General features: G+C 43.0%; 1 protein-coding gene across 1 annotated transcript in view; it reads right to left on the reverse strand.

The window, feature by feature from the left end:
* Positions 1–18,841, reverse strand: part of AQR (aquarius intron-binding spliceosomal factor) — a 79,170-nt gene that overhangs the window by 21,647 nt on the left and 38,682 nt on the right. The window contains exons 18-24 of the mRNA XM_069949289.1: positions 15,752–15,919; positions 15,177–15,346; positions 7,185–7,426; positions 6,396–6,542; positions 6,241–6,310; positions 4,146–4,256; positions 843–952 (exon numbers count right to left, since the gene is read on the reverse strand). Of these exons, the coding sequence (XP_069805390.1) occupies positions 843–952; positions 4,146–4,256; positions 6,241–6,310; positions 6,396–6,542; positions 7,185–7,426; positions 15,177–15,346; positions 15,752–15,919 (1,018 nt within the window). The remainder of the gene's footprint in view (positions 1–842; positions 953–4,145; positions 4,257–6,240; positions 6,311–6,395; positions 6,543–7,184; positions 7,427–15,176; positions 15,347–15,751; positions 15,920–18,841) is intronic.

Consider the following 18,841-nt stretch of genomic DNA (forward strand, 5'->3'; position numbering starts at 1 on the left):
AAATTCTGCCGAAAAGACTGGGAAACCAACATGGGCGGTAGGATTTCTTTACATGGCTGCAATATGTCTCAGTATAACAGGCATACAATATATCCCAAACCAGGATGACATATTAGAGAAATATGGGCCCTCTAGGCGATTACACGGAACGATAATCGGCCCAATTCAGCAGATTATTGCTCCGTGTAATAAATACACTGATCAGCCGATGATCGTTGATATAGGTTAGAACCTATATTTGTCGGGCGCCGACCGCGCACTGCTACGTGTAATAGCGGTGTGCGGCCACCGACTGACAATATACTTTACCTATCCACGCTCCAGGGCTGCTCCTGCGGTCTGCTGTTCCTCGGGTCCCGTGCGCTCTAGCTTCAGAGCGGCCTGTCAGCTGACAGGCCGCTCTGAAGCTAGAGCGCACGGGACCCGAGGAACAGCAGACCGCAGGAGCAGCCCTGGAGCGTGGATAGGTAAAGTATATAGTTTAAGCAAGGGCTGCAAGGACATCGGTAACAAAGTCCTTGCAGCCCTTGTTAAACGATTATCGGCCCGTGTAATAGGCCCAGTAAACGAGCGCCGATCTAGCAGATAGGCGCTCATTTACAGATATTATCGGGCCCCCATCGACCCATACACAATTGTGGCATAACCCATAACAAATGGAGATAGCCATATAGGAATTATTTAGACTGGACTGTAAAACGTTCAATGATCATTACTAGGGAAGCTACCATGGAAATTTTATCGTCATCGTTAATATGTTCAGCATGTAATACAATGAGATTCTTTGTTGGGATTCCAGCACTGTGCAGGTTAATCACTGCTTCACGGTGCCAGCGGCTCACCTGCTGAAATCCTTCTCAGTCTCCAGCTCCTCCTCTCCGTGCCCCAGACGCAGGAGGTGCCTCTCGTCAATATCCAGGGCCATAATCTTCTCAAACAGCTGGTTGAGTGCCTGCAGATTGATAGGGACAAGAGGAGAGAGGTATTTACAGACTGCATGTTGATGTTCTAGGAAAAGGGAGGAGGGGGGCAGGGTGGGCAAGAGTAGAAACACCAAGCTCAACAGGTCTTGAAGTAATCAGCGACAACACGGAGAAGATAAGATGAAGGAGGATACTCGTAACGAAGAAACAAACAATTTACGCTGGGATTTGTCTTATTAGATTCTGCAATACTAAACAACAAACAAAACATTCATTTCATGATGTAAACTTATGGAACTGAAGGAAATTTCAAAGAATTTCAAAGACCAGAAAAAGAAGACTGGACAATGGAAACCAACAAGAAGCCTCTGGAAAAAAAAATTTTTTATTTTACTATCATCTTTTCTGATTGTAGCTTTTCTGTGATTGTGGAATTTGGGAAAATCCACGAGATTTGCAAATAAGTGAATCACATTTATAGGTTCTGATCCAAATCCACGCAGAAATAGACCTGTGGTGCAGATTTCTAATTTTATCAGTTTTGGTGTCAGACCCAATGCAGATTTATTGTAGAATTTATTGTAGAATTGTAAAGTCCGCAATAAACATGCAGTGTTTTATCATTTATTACATAATCTGCATAGTCTACTTTCATTCAAAAACAGTGCCCCCCTCAGGTGGTATTACAACTCATCTCCTTTAACTTTAATGGAACTGAGATGCAAAACCACACAGAAACTGAGGATAGGGGTGGCGCTGTTTCTTTCTAATCCTGGGTAATTCTTTTAAAATGTAAAAAAAACGCAATACGTACATGTTCTTGTATGGTATCCGTCACTGTTACGGGGTGACAGTGTTTTGTGTGACTGTGCTTTATTGTTAACATGGGTTCTGGTTATAAGAATCCCTCTAATGTATTTTATATTATGTGGATATATGATTTGTTTTCTTACATGACATTTTTTAACCTTTAGAGTCCAGTGTTTTGAGCCGTATGTTTAATCTTTTGTTATGAGTTTGAAGCCTGAAAACAAACAGCTAAAAACACTTTACGTGAACCAGTATACAGTATTAATTTTATTATTTTCTTTAGAACTAAATATTATGCCGAGATTTCATATATGTGTGCATAACTTTGAAAAGGCCAGTCGTGGAGTCAACCCAGGCAACAACTGCTGATGAAAGACGCTTGTGCTCCCCCCCGAGTGATCGCAGTGCCCTGTGCCTGGATGGGGACATGTGCCACAATGCAGGACATAACTGCTTTTCACATTAATAAGGGCAGTGTATCCAAGTAGGGGGAAAACAAACATTCTTTGGCACTGCAAAAATTCTGGTTGCCATGGTAACTGGGCGATGCTCTTTGCGCTTTAAACATGTGTCGGCTGTGTACGTCTAATGCAGGGGTAGGGAACCTCGACTCTCCAGCTGCTGCAAAACTATAACTCCCATCATGTCTGGGCAGCCAAAGCTAAAGCTGTCCATGCACGATGGGAGTTCTAGTTTTGCAACTACTGGAAGGCAAAAATTCCCTTACCCTGTAATAGGGTGGGTTCACACTACGGAATTCTCGCGGACAACGTCCGCGGAATTCCGTCAGCTGTCCGCCCGCACGGGCACGCGCTTTTCCGCCGGCTCCATAGACACCATTCAATGGGCTGGCGTATTCGCGATCCGCTGAAAGAAGTGTCATGTCACTTCTTTTAGCGTATAGCGGAATACGCCGGCCCATAGAATGGTGTCTATGGGGCCGGCGGAAAGGCGCCCAGATGTGCGGGCGGACAGCTGACGGAATTCCGCGGACATTGTCCGCGAGAATTCCGTAGTGTGAACCCGCCCTTAGAGCGTAAAGACATCATAAAAGGTTTTTTTTTACCTTGTTATAAGTGTTCTAGTGCTGTGGTAGGAGCTGTCAATAATAGCATCAGGCTACAGCACTCCCTGTATAAATCATCAGGTGAACAGAGGGAGTACTGGTACAAATGCAACATAACGGCTCCGTGTGAATGTGCCCATAATGGATGGCGAAGCTTCAACAACCTATTGAAGGGGCAAAACCTCAAGGAAAGTGTAAGTCGTGGATTGCAATGTGAACTTCCCTTACAGGGTATTGTTACTTGTCCTACATTTAAAACTGGTTACTAAACCAGACTATGATATGTCCAGACCAGTCACAGATACCGATACCTCCAAACTCTTGTAAAACTTTTTATTCTTCTTTTGGGCAATGAAGGAAGCAAATAAAACAAGTGTGTCTAATAGAGGGGAGAGTAGGAAAACTGCTTTGTGGGTTAGGACTAGGCAACAATAATATACTAACAGATAGTATTTAAAGTGACCCCCTCCCCCCCAAACCACTTGTACCTTCGGATAGCTGATTTTAATCCAAGATCTGTCCTGCAGTCTGTTTGGCAGGTGATGCAGTTATTGTCATAAAAAATTATTTTTAAAATTGCAGCCCCGTGCCCTACGGGCGTATCTGTGTCCTAACTTTGCACCACCCCATCCGTCCCTCCTCCCCACCCTCTTCATCATTAGGAATGCCACTGGAACATTTACTTCTGTTTGAACATTGCACAGGTGAGTCTTAATGATCCAGCCCATGTGCTGTGGTAACACAGGTGGTGAATAGGAAGCAATCTGCCTGTAGCATTCCTAATGATGAGGAGGGTGGGGAGGAGGGACTGAGGGGGTGGTGCAAAGTTAGGGCACAGATATGCCCGTAGGGCAGGGAGCTGCAATTTTAAAATTATTTTTTTATGACAATAACTGCATCACCTGCCGAACGGACCCCAGGACAGATCTTGGATTAAAAGCAGCTATCCTAAGGTACAAGTGGTTTGGGGGGGACAGATTGTGAGTACAGAGTCGCTTTAAGATAACACCGAAAGAGAAGATCTGCACATATGAGGCAGGAATCATCTAATACACTAGGATCAGGTTCTGCAGGTATCATCACTTCACTACAAAATATTGTACTCCAATGCAAGGCAAGAAGGATTTCCAAACCGAACCATGAATGGCTTTGATGGAGAGAGAAAAACAGAAATGACAGAATCCAATAGTATTCAAGGCCGAACTCTGCACCATAACACTGGACTCTTGTTTTCAGTGGAAATCGGTGGGTGTGAACACCCACTTGTATACAAAGAGATTAGTGATCAGATGACTGCCTTAAAATCAAGAACTAAATCAGCAACAACAAAAAACCAAATACTTTACCTGGTTGGAATGAGTGACAATAAGAGTCCTCTGCTCAGGGAAATTGTGGTAAAGGTTGGAAATGATCTGCACTGCTACATCCGTTTTGCCCGTCCCGGGAGGTCCAACAACCTTTTTTAAAGATAAAACATCCTGTAAGTAAATTTTTCTCAAGCCTTAGGCCCCTTTTACATATGAGTCAGTGATACGGGTGCCTGTTTGCAGGTTATCGGCAGTGAGTTTTCCTCACCTGTATTACATAATGTAGCTGCGAACTGCCTGTGAATCAATTATATATTACATATACTTTTTTTCCAGCACTGGTGTCACCACTTATGTGCTATACATCTGAAGCTGTTCTGTTACGCCCCCTAATGGCACAACATGAACTGCATTCTGTAACATCCCGGACGAGTTCTCACTTTGCTTGCAAGAGTCGGAGCAATAGATGCGGCACCTGTGTTTATAAGCCATAGTGAACGGAAACACAGCAAACAGCTGGAGCAATAATCCCAGTGTGAAATAAAACAAAGCAGGGGGCAAGGCTCACAGCTACCGTATTACCACTGCAATGGTGTAATACTACTACAACTCATTATCACACTCATGCTCAACAACTGTTCTAACAAAGCGTCAGGGTCGTCCGCTGTAACCAATGAGATGATGCATTTCATAACAGGTAACTGCAGGCACCAACGACACTCTTTATATAAGAACTACTGCTATGTACAAGGGACACTCTCCTTTGCAGGAAGCTATTTTCTTTGAATGAATTTGGACATTAAAACAATATAGTGAAATAAACCACTGAATGTTGTACATACAGAGTTGGGCTAAGTTCACACAACGTAAGTTCCGTGGAAATTTCCATGTAACTGATGTAGTGCTGCAGGCTAAAGGATCCCGGACGGAGTGTATACACATAGGGGGAGATTTATCAAACATGGTGTAAAGTGAAACAGGCTCAGTTGCCCCTAGCAACCAATCAGATTCCACCTTTTATTTTCCAAAGAGTCTGTGACGAATGAAAGATGGAATCTGATTGGTGGCTAGGGGCAACTGCGTCGCGCATGGATGCGCCTGCATCAGAACTCTGCGCCGCTTGATAGATCATCAGGCCGGTACTGCACTACTGGCCGGGATGATCTTTTCTGAGACGGGACAGCCGGTCTCTTACGTAGTGTGAACATAGCCTTATTCTCTCACTGAAGCATTACACATAAGACACCTGGTTGCACAGAACAGAGCTGCATACATTTCACTGCATGAATGGATGAGAAAAAAGAGATTAAGGGCAATCACCGCTTCTTGTGCACTTTATTACACGTGTAATATACAAAAAGATTTAGCAGGCATGCCTATGGGCTGCATTATACGGGACAATTATCGCTCGAAAAATCTTTAGAGTTTAAACGTTAATTGCTTTGTGTAATAGCAGGCAGCGATTAAACGACCAACGAGATATCGTTGATCGTTTGATCTGGACCTATTTACATCGTTGATCGTTCACAAAGCGTCCGGTGTAGTAACATGTTGTTCAGTTGTTCCCTGGTCTATCAGCCAGGAAAAGTCGAGCGCAAGAACGACCATAAGTAATGATCATTGTCCTGAGTAATAGGGTAAATGATTTAAGATAGTTTGTGATTGTTTCTCACCGAAAAAAATTGTCCCATGTAATACCACCCTATGTACAGCCTTCTATAGCTCAGTAGTAATAGATAGGGTGTACTGGAATAATGGTGCTTTTAATGGTGCACTCCCATGAAACCATGAGCTCAGTATGGCTATACCACCAAGATCGGACCAAAATAATAAAGAAAAATTGCTATTTATGGATAAAGGAAGAACAGACAGTGTGTTTCAAGAAATGACACCTCTCGTTTTAGAAATTTCCCCTGGTCCGGTCCAGGTCATATAGCCATACTGAGCTCCTGGATTTGCACAAGTCCTCTGTTTAAGCGCTGTTAATCCAGTGGACCCTATGTGTTAATACTGAACTAGAAGACGTACGTTCCAACCTTGGATTACAGTCAGGGTCGGCAATGCCCCTCTCCATGCACACATGCTGTTTTTGTTCATGTTTGTACGTCTATAAATGGCAAATGTTTCTTCTTACCATAGTGAGTCCAGGCTGCATTCCTGCACGAATGGCTTCCGTCTGCGTGGCAGTGAACTGGATGGTGTTCCTAAACACAAGACACATAAATACATCACTATCACATATTGCTATGGCATCTTTTCCTGCACTTATCACCAAAAGTAAGCGGTTACCTCTTAGGCTGGTTGTATGGGTATGGTCCACGGTTAGGAATAACATGGGGCTCCACAATCAGTGTCAGCGGCTCATCTTGTCCCGTTCCTTCTTCGTTGTCTTCTTTTCGCTTTTTTCCCTTCCCGCCATAGACAGGAAATGTAATCCTGGGATAAAACAAGAGTTACAAAAAAAAAAAGAAAAATTATATATATATTTTGCATATTTAAATTTTGTATGGGACAATCAATGGAGACTCGTAAATGAGTACTCCATTGGAATTTTTCACTGTTCTCCCTGAGTTCAGTGATTGTTGTGTTTTGTTCGTCTATTTATCATTGCCCCAGTAGCCAGAATCCTGCTCCACACTGACGAGGGGCAAATACCCCGAAACTGCAGTCTGTGGATGGATGCCTAGCCTTGGTAACCCTTGTCTTATGTCGTTATACTCGCCACAGAGTTAGACTTTGACTCACAAGGGCCACCCTGGTGTTTCCCTATTTAGGTCCTAAAGCTCGCAACAGAGTGAGGACCTGAGGGACTACGTATCAGGGTGGTTTGGTGCTCTCCCCACTAGGAGGCACCCCTTGGCAATGGGCTTCCTTCTCTGGAGAGAGGGATATCTGGCTATTCCCGTGTTTTGAGACTCGTAACTGAGGCTCCACGGACCCCTTTTTTGCATATACATATATATATATATATATATATATATATATATATATATATATATAATTTATCATATATGTTGGAGGGCTCAAACTGTACAAAGCTTGGTGTTATTGAATAACTTTTAGAAAAAAAAAAGTTACCTGAAGGGGGCCTTGTGCAAGGATGGGTCTTCCACAGTGACCTTTACCTGATACCCTGGAAAACAAGCCTTTAGGTGGTCCAGGCTCAGAAAGGTATCATTGAAATCCAGTGTTGGGATCTGATTTGGCATTTTAGAGTAGTGTGCACTTCCAGGATCACCATACCCCAATATAATATCATGCAGCCAGTCAGGAACCACACAGTCCGTGTTCATCAGCTTCCTGATGGTCTCCAGCACCGCCTGTGAAGGTACACATAGATTAATGCAGGGAATGGAATTAATAGGATTATTAAAAGAGGTCCTGCAGGTTGTTTCATGCTGCCTGAATGACAGAAAGCATGAAAACGAGACAGAGAAATCATAGGTATAAAACCATCTGACATGTTGACTAGTCATGTGGCTGAACCCAAAAGATGACTCCTCAACTGAGTTTATCACTGTGTATTTGAAGTGATTTTTTTTACACTGTTTTACCAGTCACACGTCATGTGGACCTGCACCAAATTTATCAAAACGGCGCCCATTCTTTATAAATAGCTTAGATGTAACTAAGTTTCATGTTGAAATGAGGCTGCGCAAAAATTTGGGGCATTTCACAAGTCAGTAAGCACTGCAAAAGTCAACGCCACCTTGACTTCATCCTAAAGAGATTTAATAACACAACTCAAAGTCAAAAATTTTTTGCTCAAAAATGTATACACAAAAAGCCAGGTAACTCCTTAAGTCCACCTCAATGTACATACTTAAGATATCCCTCAATGTAAGCCTGTCGGACTGGGAGCAGCGGTCAGGGCCCACCACATGACTACTGTTCCCAGATGGTTATAACCAGTGTTCAGCCATTTTTCCAAACTGTTTGGGTTGGGCAATGTTCACCTAACCCGAATGTTTGGAATTTGACTCCCCCATATGGTGGAGAACTTGGATGCTGCAAGTAAGTTCTGGAAAGCATGGATACAGCCATAGTCAAAAGCCAGGCATTCAGGATTAGTTGGGCAAGTTTTTTCAACACTAGTTATAAAGCAACAATTTCTCTGAAATACTTCAGAGTGAATAATAGTTTGCTGTGGGAACAGAGCTTATGCTTCATGCTGCCCATGGCTCAGGCAGCATGACACAGCAGACAAGTTCCATACCAGGAACCAGACCGGACTTTCCCCCGGCCTTTTTTCCTTTTTGTTAATTCTATACATTTTTATTTGCTTTCACTACTTTTTGTAATGTTTTTAATTGCTTTTTGTATTCTTTGCCATGTAGAACATGTGCAATTGTACGGTTTGGAGGCCTCTATTTATAGGAAGTTTTTTTGTCTTCTAAGTTATGGCAGGATTGTATCTGACTCCATAGAGTCATAGAGCAACGATTCCTCCAACCACAAACACACGGGTGTGAGGGCGCAGGTCAGGACAAAAAAATATAATAAAACTAAAAAATATGTAATATATATATATATATATATATATATATATATATATATATATATATATATATATATATATAAATAAAATGTATGTATAATATATATATATATATATATATATATATATATATATATAAATAAAATTTATAAAAATTTATTAAAAGACTCAACGTGTTTCGGAACCGCTCCGGTTCCTTTCTCAAGAGTCATTCTGTCTTCTTTTTTGTCCATAGATTCATGAGATGTACGCTTTGCTTACACGCACGGCCGCTTTCTGTTACGTGTACAGCGCGCTCCTATCATCATCGCACAGTAAAGACAAAGAGCAGCGAGGTAACATTGTGAACCAATAGGGGCGCAAAGTATTCTTGCGAGTTACCAAACACTTTAGTGACAAATTCAGATTTTGCCCAAAACTAGTAATCACATTTGATGCTGTTTATCTAGCGCTAACATATTGTATAGCACTGCGCATGAAGTCTTCTCCTCCAAACCATACATAGCCTATTAGTAAATGCTTGGATACAATGATGGTGAAATTGCACCACTGAGGACAAAGGTATGTAGAGAGGATTATGGAAATCCATAGACTTGGCAATACACCAGGAGAATGTATGTTCCCGCCTCTCACATTAGTGCACATCAATGTCAACTGACTGTCATATCAAATACTTCTACCGGGAAAGACGTGTCTATACGTTCTCAAGCCCAGGAGGGCAGCAAACGTAGGGAAGAAGCGGCGGCCGTCTGCCTTCTGATCACTCCACATTAGCCTGATTATAGGTGGAGAACGCTTTACAGAGAAGTCTGTTACCCACCAGCTTATGGAAAACGCAGCAGGCCTGAATATTAGAGATGAGTGAACCTGGAGCATGCTCGAGTCCATCCGAACCCGAACGTTCGGCATTTGATTAGTGGTGGCTGCTGAAGTTGGATAAAGGCCTAAGGCTATGTGGAAATCATGGATATAGTCATTGGCTGTATCCATGTTTTCCAGACAACCTTAGAGCTTTATCCAAGTTCAGCAGCCACCGCTAATCAAATGCCGATCATTCGGGTTCGGATGGACTCGAACCCGACCCCGGTTCGCTCATCTCTCCTGAATATCTTTCATCTGGAGATACTCCACCCATAGACCAATAATAATCTACACTATTTACTGTGATGTTTCATATAGAGGGCGGAAGGTTCCCCATCCCTGCTTTAGGATATATATTCTTGTGTAGCAAATACCCTGTGGATATCACACAAAATCTGTAGCGCGTCTTCCTGCTTGTTTTCAGAAATCAATGATTCTCCTATATAGCACCTACAGAATCCATAAAAATAACATGAACGAACACGCATTATTGATTGATCAAAGTCCTGCCAAATGGAGCACACATCTATTCTCATCCATCAGTCCTGCTAAGTGGAGTTTGCATGCATCTGATAAGCAGGTCATGTATGAAAAGGTTACAGCTACCTGAATAGCTCAAGGAAGCCTATGTCATTCTGAACATATCTGTAAATCTGTGTTTCTGTGTGAACTGGATTTTAGTCTCTATACAGACATGTTGTAACTTGGGTTTTAATTCTAAGTAATAAAGGTGGACATTATTCACTGGAAGTGCAAATGCTTCCTATTTGTAAATTATTTCTTTACCAAAGATTATTCTTTACCTTAACAGTGAGAAAAAAATAAAAAAGTGATTGAGCTTGCCTTGAGCAGCCTCCTCACTCTGATGCATAGCAGATAGGAGTAGGTGTTGTGATCAGCCATACAACCAAGGGGAAGGAAATACAGACTACTGGCAATAAGCTCAGCCCACATGGCCCGATCACTAATGTAAGTGAGCGCCAATCGGCTAGATCGGCGCTCGGTTACTGAGCCTATTACACGGCTTGATAATTGTGCAGCAAGGGCTGTATGTATATCTTGTTATCGATGTCCTTAGAGTCCTTGCTTTAAAAGTGTAAAATAATAAACGTTATACATACCTGTCCACGTTCCCCAGTGTTCTTCTCCCTTCTGCGCTGACTTCACAGACCCCGCTAGTACTTTAGAGCTGGTCTCTGAAGTGACAGGGTGCTCAGCCAATCGTTGTCTCATCTCAGCCAGTGATTGGCTGAGCAGCCTGTTACTTCACAGACCGGCTCTGAAGTTCCAGCAGCTGCTTCGGAGACAGGGAAGAATCAAGAAGGATACCGTGAGCGTGAACAGGTATGTATAAAAGTTTTTTTTTTTTTTTTTTTTTACACAGTCATCAGCTGCACATTGCTATTACACGTAGCAATGCACGCCCGGTGGACGATGTAGTGAATGACAACGATCAGCCGATCGTTGTGTTTTATACACGGAGGTATAACTTGCTGAATCGGCCCGATTTGGCAGATTATCGCTCCATGTAATAGGGCCCTAAGGCAGGGCTAGACACAATCTGGCTGCCAGATGCCAGCGCTTCTATCTGGATTCAAATACATAGAGCAGGATATTCAACTGCCCCTGCAGGACACAGTACCAGATACCAGTCAGATATAAGCAGTACCATGGAAAAGACTGCTGTATGCTGTTTTCAGGCAGCAGAGAACATATCATGGTAGCTTACTAGAGGTAAGAATGTGAGTGGGAGGCCCTGCACTGGTTAAAGGGGGTAAGTGAGAAGGGTCTTACTCCTTTGAAGAGGAAGGCTGCTGTAACTACTATGGTGGGGTATATAGCGGAGGTCTGCTATAATTACTACTGTGAAGTGGGAGGGGGGTCCTGCTATAACTACTACTGTAAAGTGGGGGGATCTTGCTTTAACTACTACTGTGAAGAAGGGGGGCACAATTTTTACTATCCTAAGGGTGGGTCACTGCTATGAATACCAGGATGTGCTCTATTGAACTATTGTAAGGGAGGTGGGGTGGAAAGCCCACTCATTCTGGATTGCAGAGCATTGTGACCTAAAACATCTATCTGCTGCCAGTTCTGGATGAATCCTAGCCTGATCTAAGGGAAATACAAATAAATAAATAAATAAATAAATGCAGCGTGCATGTAACATTTCAATAGGAAAAGAGAATGTAAACACGGCTTCAGAATGGTTTTTATACTAATAATTCAATATAGGTCAATCCAAAAAATGTGCCAATCACACAGCGCCCGTGAAAATGCCATTCCAGGTGCCATGCCACAATCCTTCCCCGTACCATGTATAAGCAACCAGAGGTCACTTCTATATCCTGCTCCCGTATAAAAGGGGCGGCCATCAATCACCAGCAATCTATTCTCGGCTTCAGGAAAGAAATAAAAGCAGCAAGGATGCAGGTAAGGCAGACAGAAGGATGAGAAGACATCCAGAAGTGCTGGTGCAGGACTGCAGGGAAGGTGACATAAGGACAACAAGAGGAGACACCACAACTGCAGGAGCGCTGCAGGAGAACAAACAGCTCGAACTATAACAAATTAGGAGAACACCATTACGGTAACACCTTCCATGAGCCAATTTTATAAAGTGCATCAACGTGTGTCCAGCAAATATAAAGCTGCTCTTACATTAGCCGTCAGCCACTAGCTATCATTCCTAAGGCTGCATTCACACGTTCAGTGGTTTTCCTGGTCCGGGATTGTGGTCTGCTAGCTACCTCCGTGATCCATGCAAAACTGTCCGTTTTGTCATCCATTTTGCATCTGTGTCCGTTTTTTTAAAGCATTTTAAATTACATTGATTACATCACATCCGTGTTTTTCATGGACGAACACGGATGTCACATCATGTACATCTGTGAAAAACACGGATCTCATTGATTTCTATGTGGAATCAGTTCCGTGCTTTTGTTCCGAGTTATGACATGTCCTATTTTTAAACGGTCCATGAAAACACTGAACATGTGAATAGCCCAATACAAAGCAATGGGCTATAAATTTATCCCTGTGCACGGACAACTTGACGGAACATGTGAATGCAGCCTAAGGCTGGGTTCACACTACGTTTTCGCAAACAGTTTTGCAAAAATACAGATGAAAAACGGATGCATTTGTGTGCATCCATTTTGATCCGTTTTTCCATTGACTTCCATTATAAAAAAAATTAAAACGGATCAAAACAGATCCGTTTTTTTTTAATGGACACAAAATTAAGGTCAGCTACGTTTTTGTGTACGTTAAAAAAAACGGATCCATTTTGATCTGTTTTTTTTTTTATTTTTTATAATGGAAGTCAATGGAAAAACAAATCAGAATGGATGCACAAAAATGCATTAGTTTTTTGCTAAAAACGGATGAAAAAAAAAACCGTGAACGTAGTGTGAACCCAGCCTAATCTCCACGCTTGGTTTGTGCATGTAATATGAATACGGAGAGGGGAGTATAATGCTATCGGACTCCTCTAGCAATGACCAATCTCCCCAAGATCAATAGGTCATCAAACATGCCAGACCGTTCTCTCCATCTACATCTGCCACTAAGGGAGAGGGGGGCCCCATATACATAAGATGGTTGGCCAAACCTGACAATATTTTTGGGTTTGGCCAACATTAATCTATTGTGTATGGCCAATATAATGCAGATAAAAGTATTTTAACTATAGGCCCTATTACACATGCCAACCTGTAAGATCACTGCTGGCTTGCTCCTCTTTTCCCCCCTGGTGCTATTACATGCCCCAACAGCAAGCGGGTAAGAGTGGGGAGATAGTAGCAGTCATGTTGAAAGATAAGGATCGTCTGATAATGGCTTGGTGTAATAGGGCCTTATCACATATCGCATCATCTGTAGATAAGGCGTGAAAAATCAATAGGCGGGACATCTGCTTTGTTTCCCTGAAATAGGAAGTACAATCTCTTTAGGCTGTATAAGGCTGTGTTCACATTGCTATATAAAGCTATGAATTTAGGGAAACTGTGACAAAATTCGAGCTATTTTATAGCGATTTGCACCACTGTGGTATAATAGTGCCACCAAAAAAGCAATGTATGAACACGGCCTTAGGGCCATATTACACAACCCAATATAAAGGAGGAAGCGAGCGTCAACCTGTCAGGTCGGCGCTTACTTCCTCCTTGTTTCCCGCTCACTACGTGCACAGACAGCAAGTGGAAGGAGCAGGGGGATCAGCGGGGAAAGGCTGCCTGGATGATCCTAAGAACGTCCAGGCAGCCCACTGAAGTAAGCGGCGTTGTGCTGCTACCGCTCCTATTGCATGTAAGGACGCAGACCATCACTAACGAGATTTTTCAACATCTTGAAAGATCGTAATCTGCTGACATTGTGCATGTCAGCTGATTGTGGTCTTTTAGGGTCCATTTACACAGAAAAATTATCTGACAGATTATCTGCCAAAGATTTGAAGTCAAAGTCAGGAACAGACTATAAACAGGGATCAGGTCATAAAGGAAAGCCTGAGATTTCTCCTATTTTCAAATCCATTCCTGGCTTTGGCTTCAAATCTTTGGCAGATAATCTGTCAGATAAACTTTCTTTGTAAATGGACCCTTAACATTAGCTATTACGCCAAATGATATTGGCCGGAATTGTTTGGTGTAATAGGGCGCTTACCTGGACAGTCACAGAGCAAACCTTGTTGACACATTTCGGCGAGCTTTTATTCTGCACTGGTGCTGGACCACTGTTTTTGGATTGTGACCTTTGCTTCCAATATAACGTGCACCGGCAGATATATGTGAGTGCATACAGCTTCCCTTTGTTCTTTGTTGAACATTATGGGCTTATTCTCATACTCCATAATCCATGGAGGTTACGGAGTGTGAAGCTGCGCAGTGGACTCCCGCTTCAGGTATCAGTATGATTCTGGGAGAGCAGTTGAGAGAAGTTGAAGTCTTCAAAGGACTTAACTAATAGAGCCGTATTTGTAAAGTCCTTCAAAGCTTTAAACGATTACGGCTCTCCCATCATCATATAGATACCTGTCCACTGTGAAGCTTCACGCTCCGTAACCTCCATAGATTACAGTGCATGAAAATAAGCCATTTATGCAGGAAGGAAACAGGATCTTCTTATGATAAGGGCCCAATACACATTGCAATAAAAGGTAGACCAAACTTGCTGATTCTGGCAAGACCAACCATGTGTACAGTATATGGGCTTCCTGACTCTCCTCTGACAAATCAGAAGGGGAAGAGAAGAATCAGGCATGTTGGATTTTAACTGCCGGATCTTTTTGTTCTTTGATATATCAGTTGCTGCCAAAGGAGTCTGGCAGTGGCTTAATCCCTCATTAAAACACATGAACACTCAGCCTTGCTGAGCATTCATGCATATGGGGCTAATGGGACAGATAGCTGTCTGCAGAATGGTCAGGTACCATTAATCCTGTCTGATCATGGCTTTGTGAAGGTTTTAGAAGCTGAGCCAATGCCAGTCAAGATATTTTGGCTCCAGTTTTGCGAGGTATTGCATTGCTGAATGACAAAACCAGCTCCATTACAGCTGTATACTACTTGTCTATCCAGTGAGAACAGCTGCCCCAGCTCTGCTTACATTACACACAGTGTAGAACAGTACAAGACACAAGACTAAGAAAAACAAAGAATGCAAGGACAAAAGAATAATGAGAGAACATAATATGTGAAGATATCCTGAATTACCTTAAAGTTATTCTCTTTGGGTTTTCGCCGCATGATAACATTGAAGGTTTCATACACATCCTCAGCCCCATTCTGAATAGTGTTCGTCATGTCTTGCTGATACTGGTTGGGGTCAAGAAACACCCGAAATGTCCTCGCGTCTCCTTTAAGTTTGGGTTTGGGTTCAGGTCCTAAACAAAACATATTAAGAATTACATTTCTTCCTGCCCATTCAAGACATGACTTTATGGTCTACAGCTAGAGATGAGTGCAATGAGCGCAACTACAGCTAGAGATGAGTGCAATGAGCGCAACTACAGCTAGAGATGAGCGCACCTCAAGCATGCGGCCCTAGGGAGTCCTGGAAATATGGATACAGCTTAAGAACTATCCATTATCCAGGCGGCCTTAGGACTGCTTCCAACTTCTTCAGCCACCACTAACCAAATGCTGCACGGTCGGACTCGAGCATGCTCCAGTTGTGCTACATGGAGCTTTAATAACTTCTGTACAGAGCATTAAGTAAAGAAAATTCATACTAAATAACTATTATATATTCTGCGGGTTCCTGCACGTGTCTTTGTATAATAATTTACCTTCCTCTATGACTCTTCCCTTCTCATCCAGCATGCCTTGAATCTCACAGCCCCGTACGTACATCAGACCGGTCTGCTCCACAATCGATTGCCTCCTATCGATCTTTGTGCCGTACAGTAACATAGGCCTCAGAGTGATCAGAAAGCAGACATCGTGTTTCCGGAGACCTAAGATTGTAAAGATGTGTTACAGACTGGAAGAAAGATCTAATTCGTAGATGCAAACCATGACCAGTGTCAGATATTAAATAGACTTTAACCATGATTAAAGTCACACACTCATGACAAATACACAGATGGAAAACAAATGCCACACAGACCCTTTGGACAGCTATCAACACATCCTTGCTTTGTAATCCTGCCAGACATCTGGGTATGGAGTGGGCGCACATACTGCCCAGCTGTTGGCATGGCTCACTCAGTAATGGTCAAACACACTGGCGTTACTTGCAGAGCCAACAGAGGTCACCTTAAGTGTGATGCTCCAGCTAGAGGACCTACGGGGATATGTTATGCTGCTCGGTGCCAGCTGGCAGTATCCTGCACACTACAAGCAGGACCTTCAACATATAAATTACATTTTGCTGTATCAGCTGCACTGACATGAAACATGCTTATTATTAGAGTACACGGACGGACCTCTTGGCACACGTCCATTACACAATCATCAATGAGAAAACAGATTGCCCATTTCCATATGGTTTAGCTCTTTGGGGCTCTAAAGACCTCGTGACTATTATACTATTACTGCTATTACTGTTGAACATTTCTTGTTTTATAGTGCTGTTCTGCACGGACATGTCAATTCTGCCTGAGCACAGAATGGAGCCTATGGGACCCGTGGAACTTCAAGCCGGGGCGGTCGGCGGAATCCGCTTGAAGTTCTCCGCTCAGAATCCGTAAAGTGCACATACCCTTAGAGAGAGAGTGGCTCTGGTTGTGGCTTACCCCTCCTTTTCCAAAAGAGAACATAGGATTGCTTAGCTGCTTTGAAAGTTGTATGGGGAGTACAGGGGCCAGATGGGAGAGATAATTGACAGTCAAATGATTGTTTGGCCTTCAGCGTATGGCCAGCTTTAAAGCAAATGTACATCGCCAGGACTGGGATGCCCATGGCGCGGTCCCCCCTCCCCTCTGTAATGCGTCCCCAACTGATTCTACATAGAGACCCGTCAGAAAAGGGAGGGGTTATCGTCACACTGGGGGGCACCAGATCGGCCCCCAGTGCTCTGAGCCACGCCGGTACTCAAGCAGAAAACGGCGCCAATCGCATGAACCGGGTGGCGTTTTGAAAAAGGACCACACCACCAGGATTCCTGCACCAGTGCCAAGCAGGTACTACAAAAAAAAATTCAGTCATGGTAATGGTACATTGGCTTTAAAGAGCACTCAAGGAACAACAGGAGTGTTGCAGGTTTGATGCCACTTTCCGGTAGAATTTATGACGTCCTAACACTTATGGCAGGCCCTGCCTTTCTTGGCGGCATGGTACGACATAGTCTGAATTTCATTTCCTCACATGCTGACCAGTTGCTGGACACAATGTTGAGTAGAAAGTAATACATAAAATGTTACTGCAGCATATTGATGAAAACTCTAACCATAAAGTGTTAGCGGATACAGCCGCCGTCTGTCATGTAATTGTACTTGGGCTGTAGTGCTGACAGTTACTGAAGTATAAAGTGTATGTGTGCCAGGAACAGCAATAACATAAATAAGCCTTTAAGCCGCCCATCACTGTAAGCTTGGCGTAGCAGCAAAACTGAGCCTTTTATTGGTTCCTGTTACAAAGTGGCACATTAACTCTTATCTGCACTAATAAGAGCCTCAGTGAGTAGCCCCATAACCTGTGCCTGTCAGCACTACAGCCCAAGTACCATTACACGACATGACAGTGCCAGCTATTCCTCCCGTTACCGACCTGTCTGCACCATACCCTGCCAAACCTGAGTGGCGCGGTGTAAGGGTCACTATGTCTCAAAGATTCAAGGAGCTCAGGACAATCCTTATTCATACCGATGAAAGGGGTTGGCCACTTTATAGTGAAATAGTTCAGTGTACAGTATTAGTAATTGTACTACCTGTATATACTGACAGCAGCTCCCTGTGTACCTCATAGAGCTAAAATCAGAATCCTCTACTCCAGGCTGTGCTGCCCTGCTCTGTGGTGTTCCTGTCCATAAAATGGCCGACATGGAGGAGCATGTGACCATGCCCCACCCCCCAGTGTCCACCACTGAGTGTGAATGTGTATGGAGGACACTGGGGGCGGGGCATGGTCACATGCTCCTCCATGTCGGCCATTTAGTGGACAGAAACAAAACAGAGCAGGGCAGCCCAGCCTGGAGGAAGGGAGTCTGAGTTTAGCTCTATGAGGGACACAGGAAGCTGTTGTCACTCAATATATACAGTGAGTACACATACTAATACTGTACACTGACCTATTTTACTATAAAGTGGCCAACCCCTTTAAGTAAAAGATGGCTTGCCTCATTGTCCAGGGTTTTGTGACCTTACACATCTATGGCATAGCTTCTATATCCGATGCAGGTAACACCTCTAGGTCGGTGGCTATCACGTCAGAATGGAAGATCAGCTGGAGATCAGGTATAAATACCCCCTAAAATGCTTACTTAGGGCTCTCTCCTTGTTCTCCGACTTATAGGGGTACTCCAGGGCAAAAAAAATGTTTCCTAATTTCAACTGGTTTTATAACATTACATAGGTTTGTAAAAATCCTTTTATTAAAAAAAACTCAAGTATTCCAGTACTTATCAGCTGCTGTATTTTCTGATACCAGTTGATTCCCAAACATTTTTTTTATCTGGAGTACCCCTTTAATGCTCTTAAGGGAGTGGCAGGATAATTCATATCTGTATATTTAGCTGTATAGGGTGTCCCCTGGTGTTCTTTATACTCCTTCCCACAATGTCCACTTAATGTCAAATGTTTTCATTCTTTTTCTTTTTTTTTTAAAGGGGCACATAAAAACATAAATCTTTAGATTCATTCACTCCTAAGCAAAAATAACTTAAAGAGCACAATACGCTAAACAGACATCTTGTTTACTTGCTATAAATTATGATAAAT

This window comes from Dendropsophus ebraccatus, chromosome 13 (assembly GCF_027789765.1).
Source record: "Dendropsophus ebraccatus isolate aDenEbr1 chromosome 13, aDenEbr1.pat, whole genome shotgun sequence".
In the NCBI taxonomy this organism is placed as follows: Eukaryota; Metazoa; Chordata; class Amphibia; order Anura; family Hylidae; genus Dendropsophus; species Dendropsophus ebraccatus.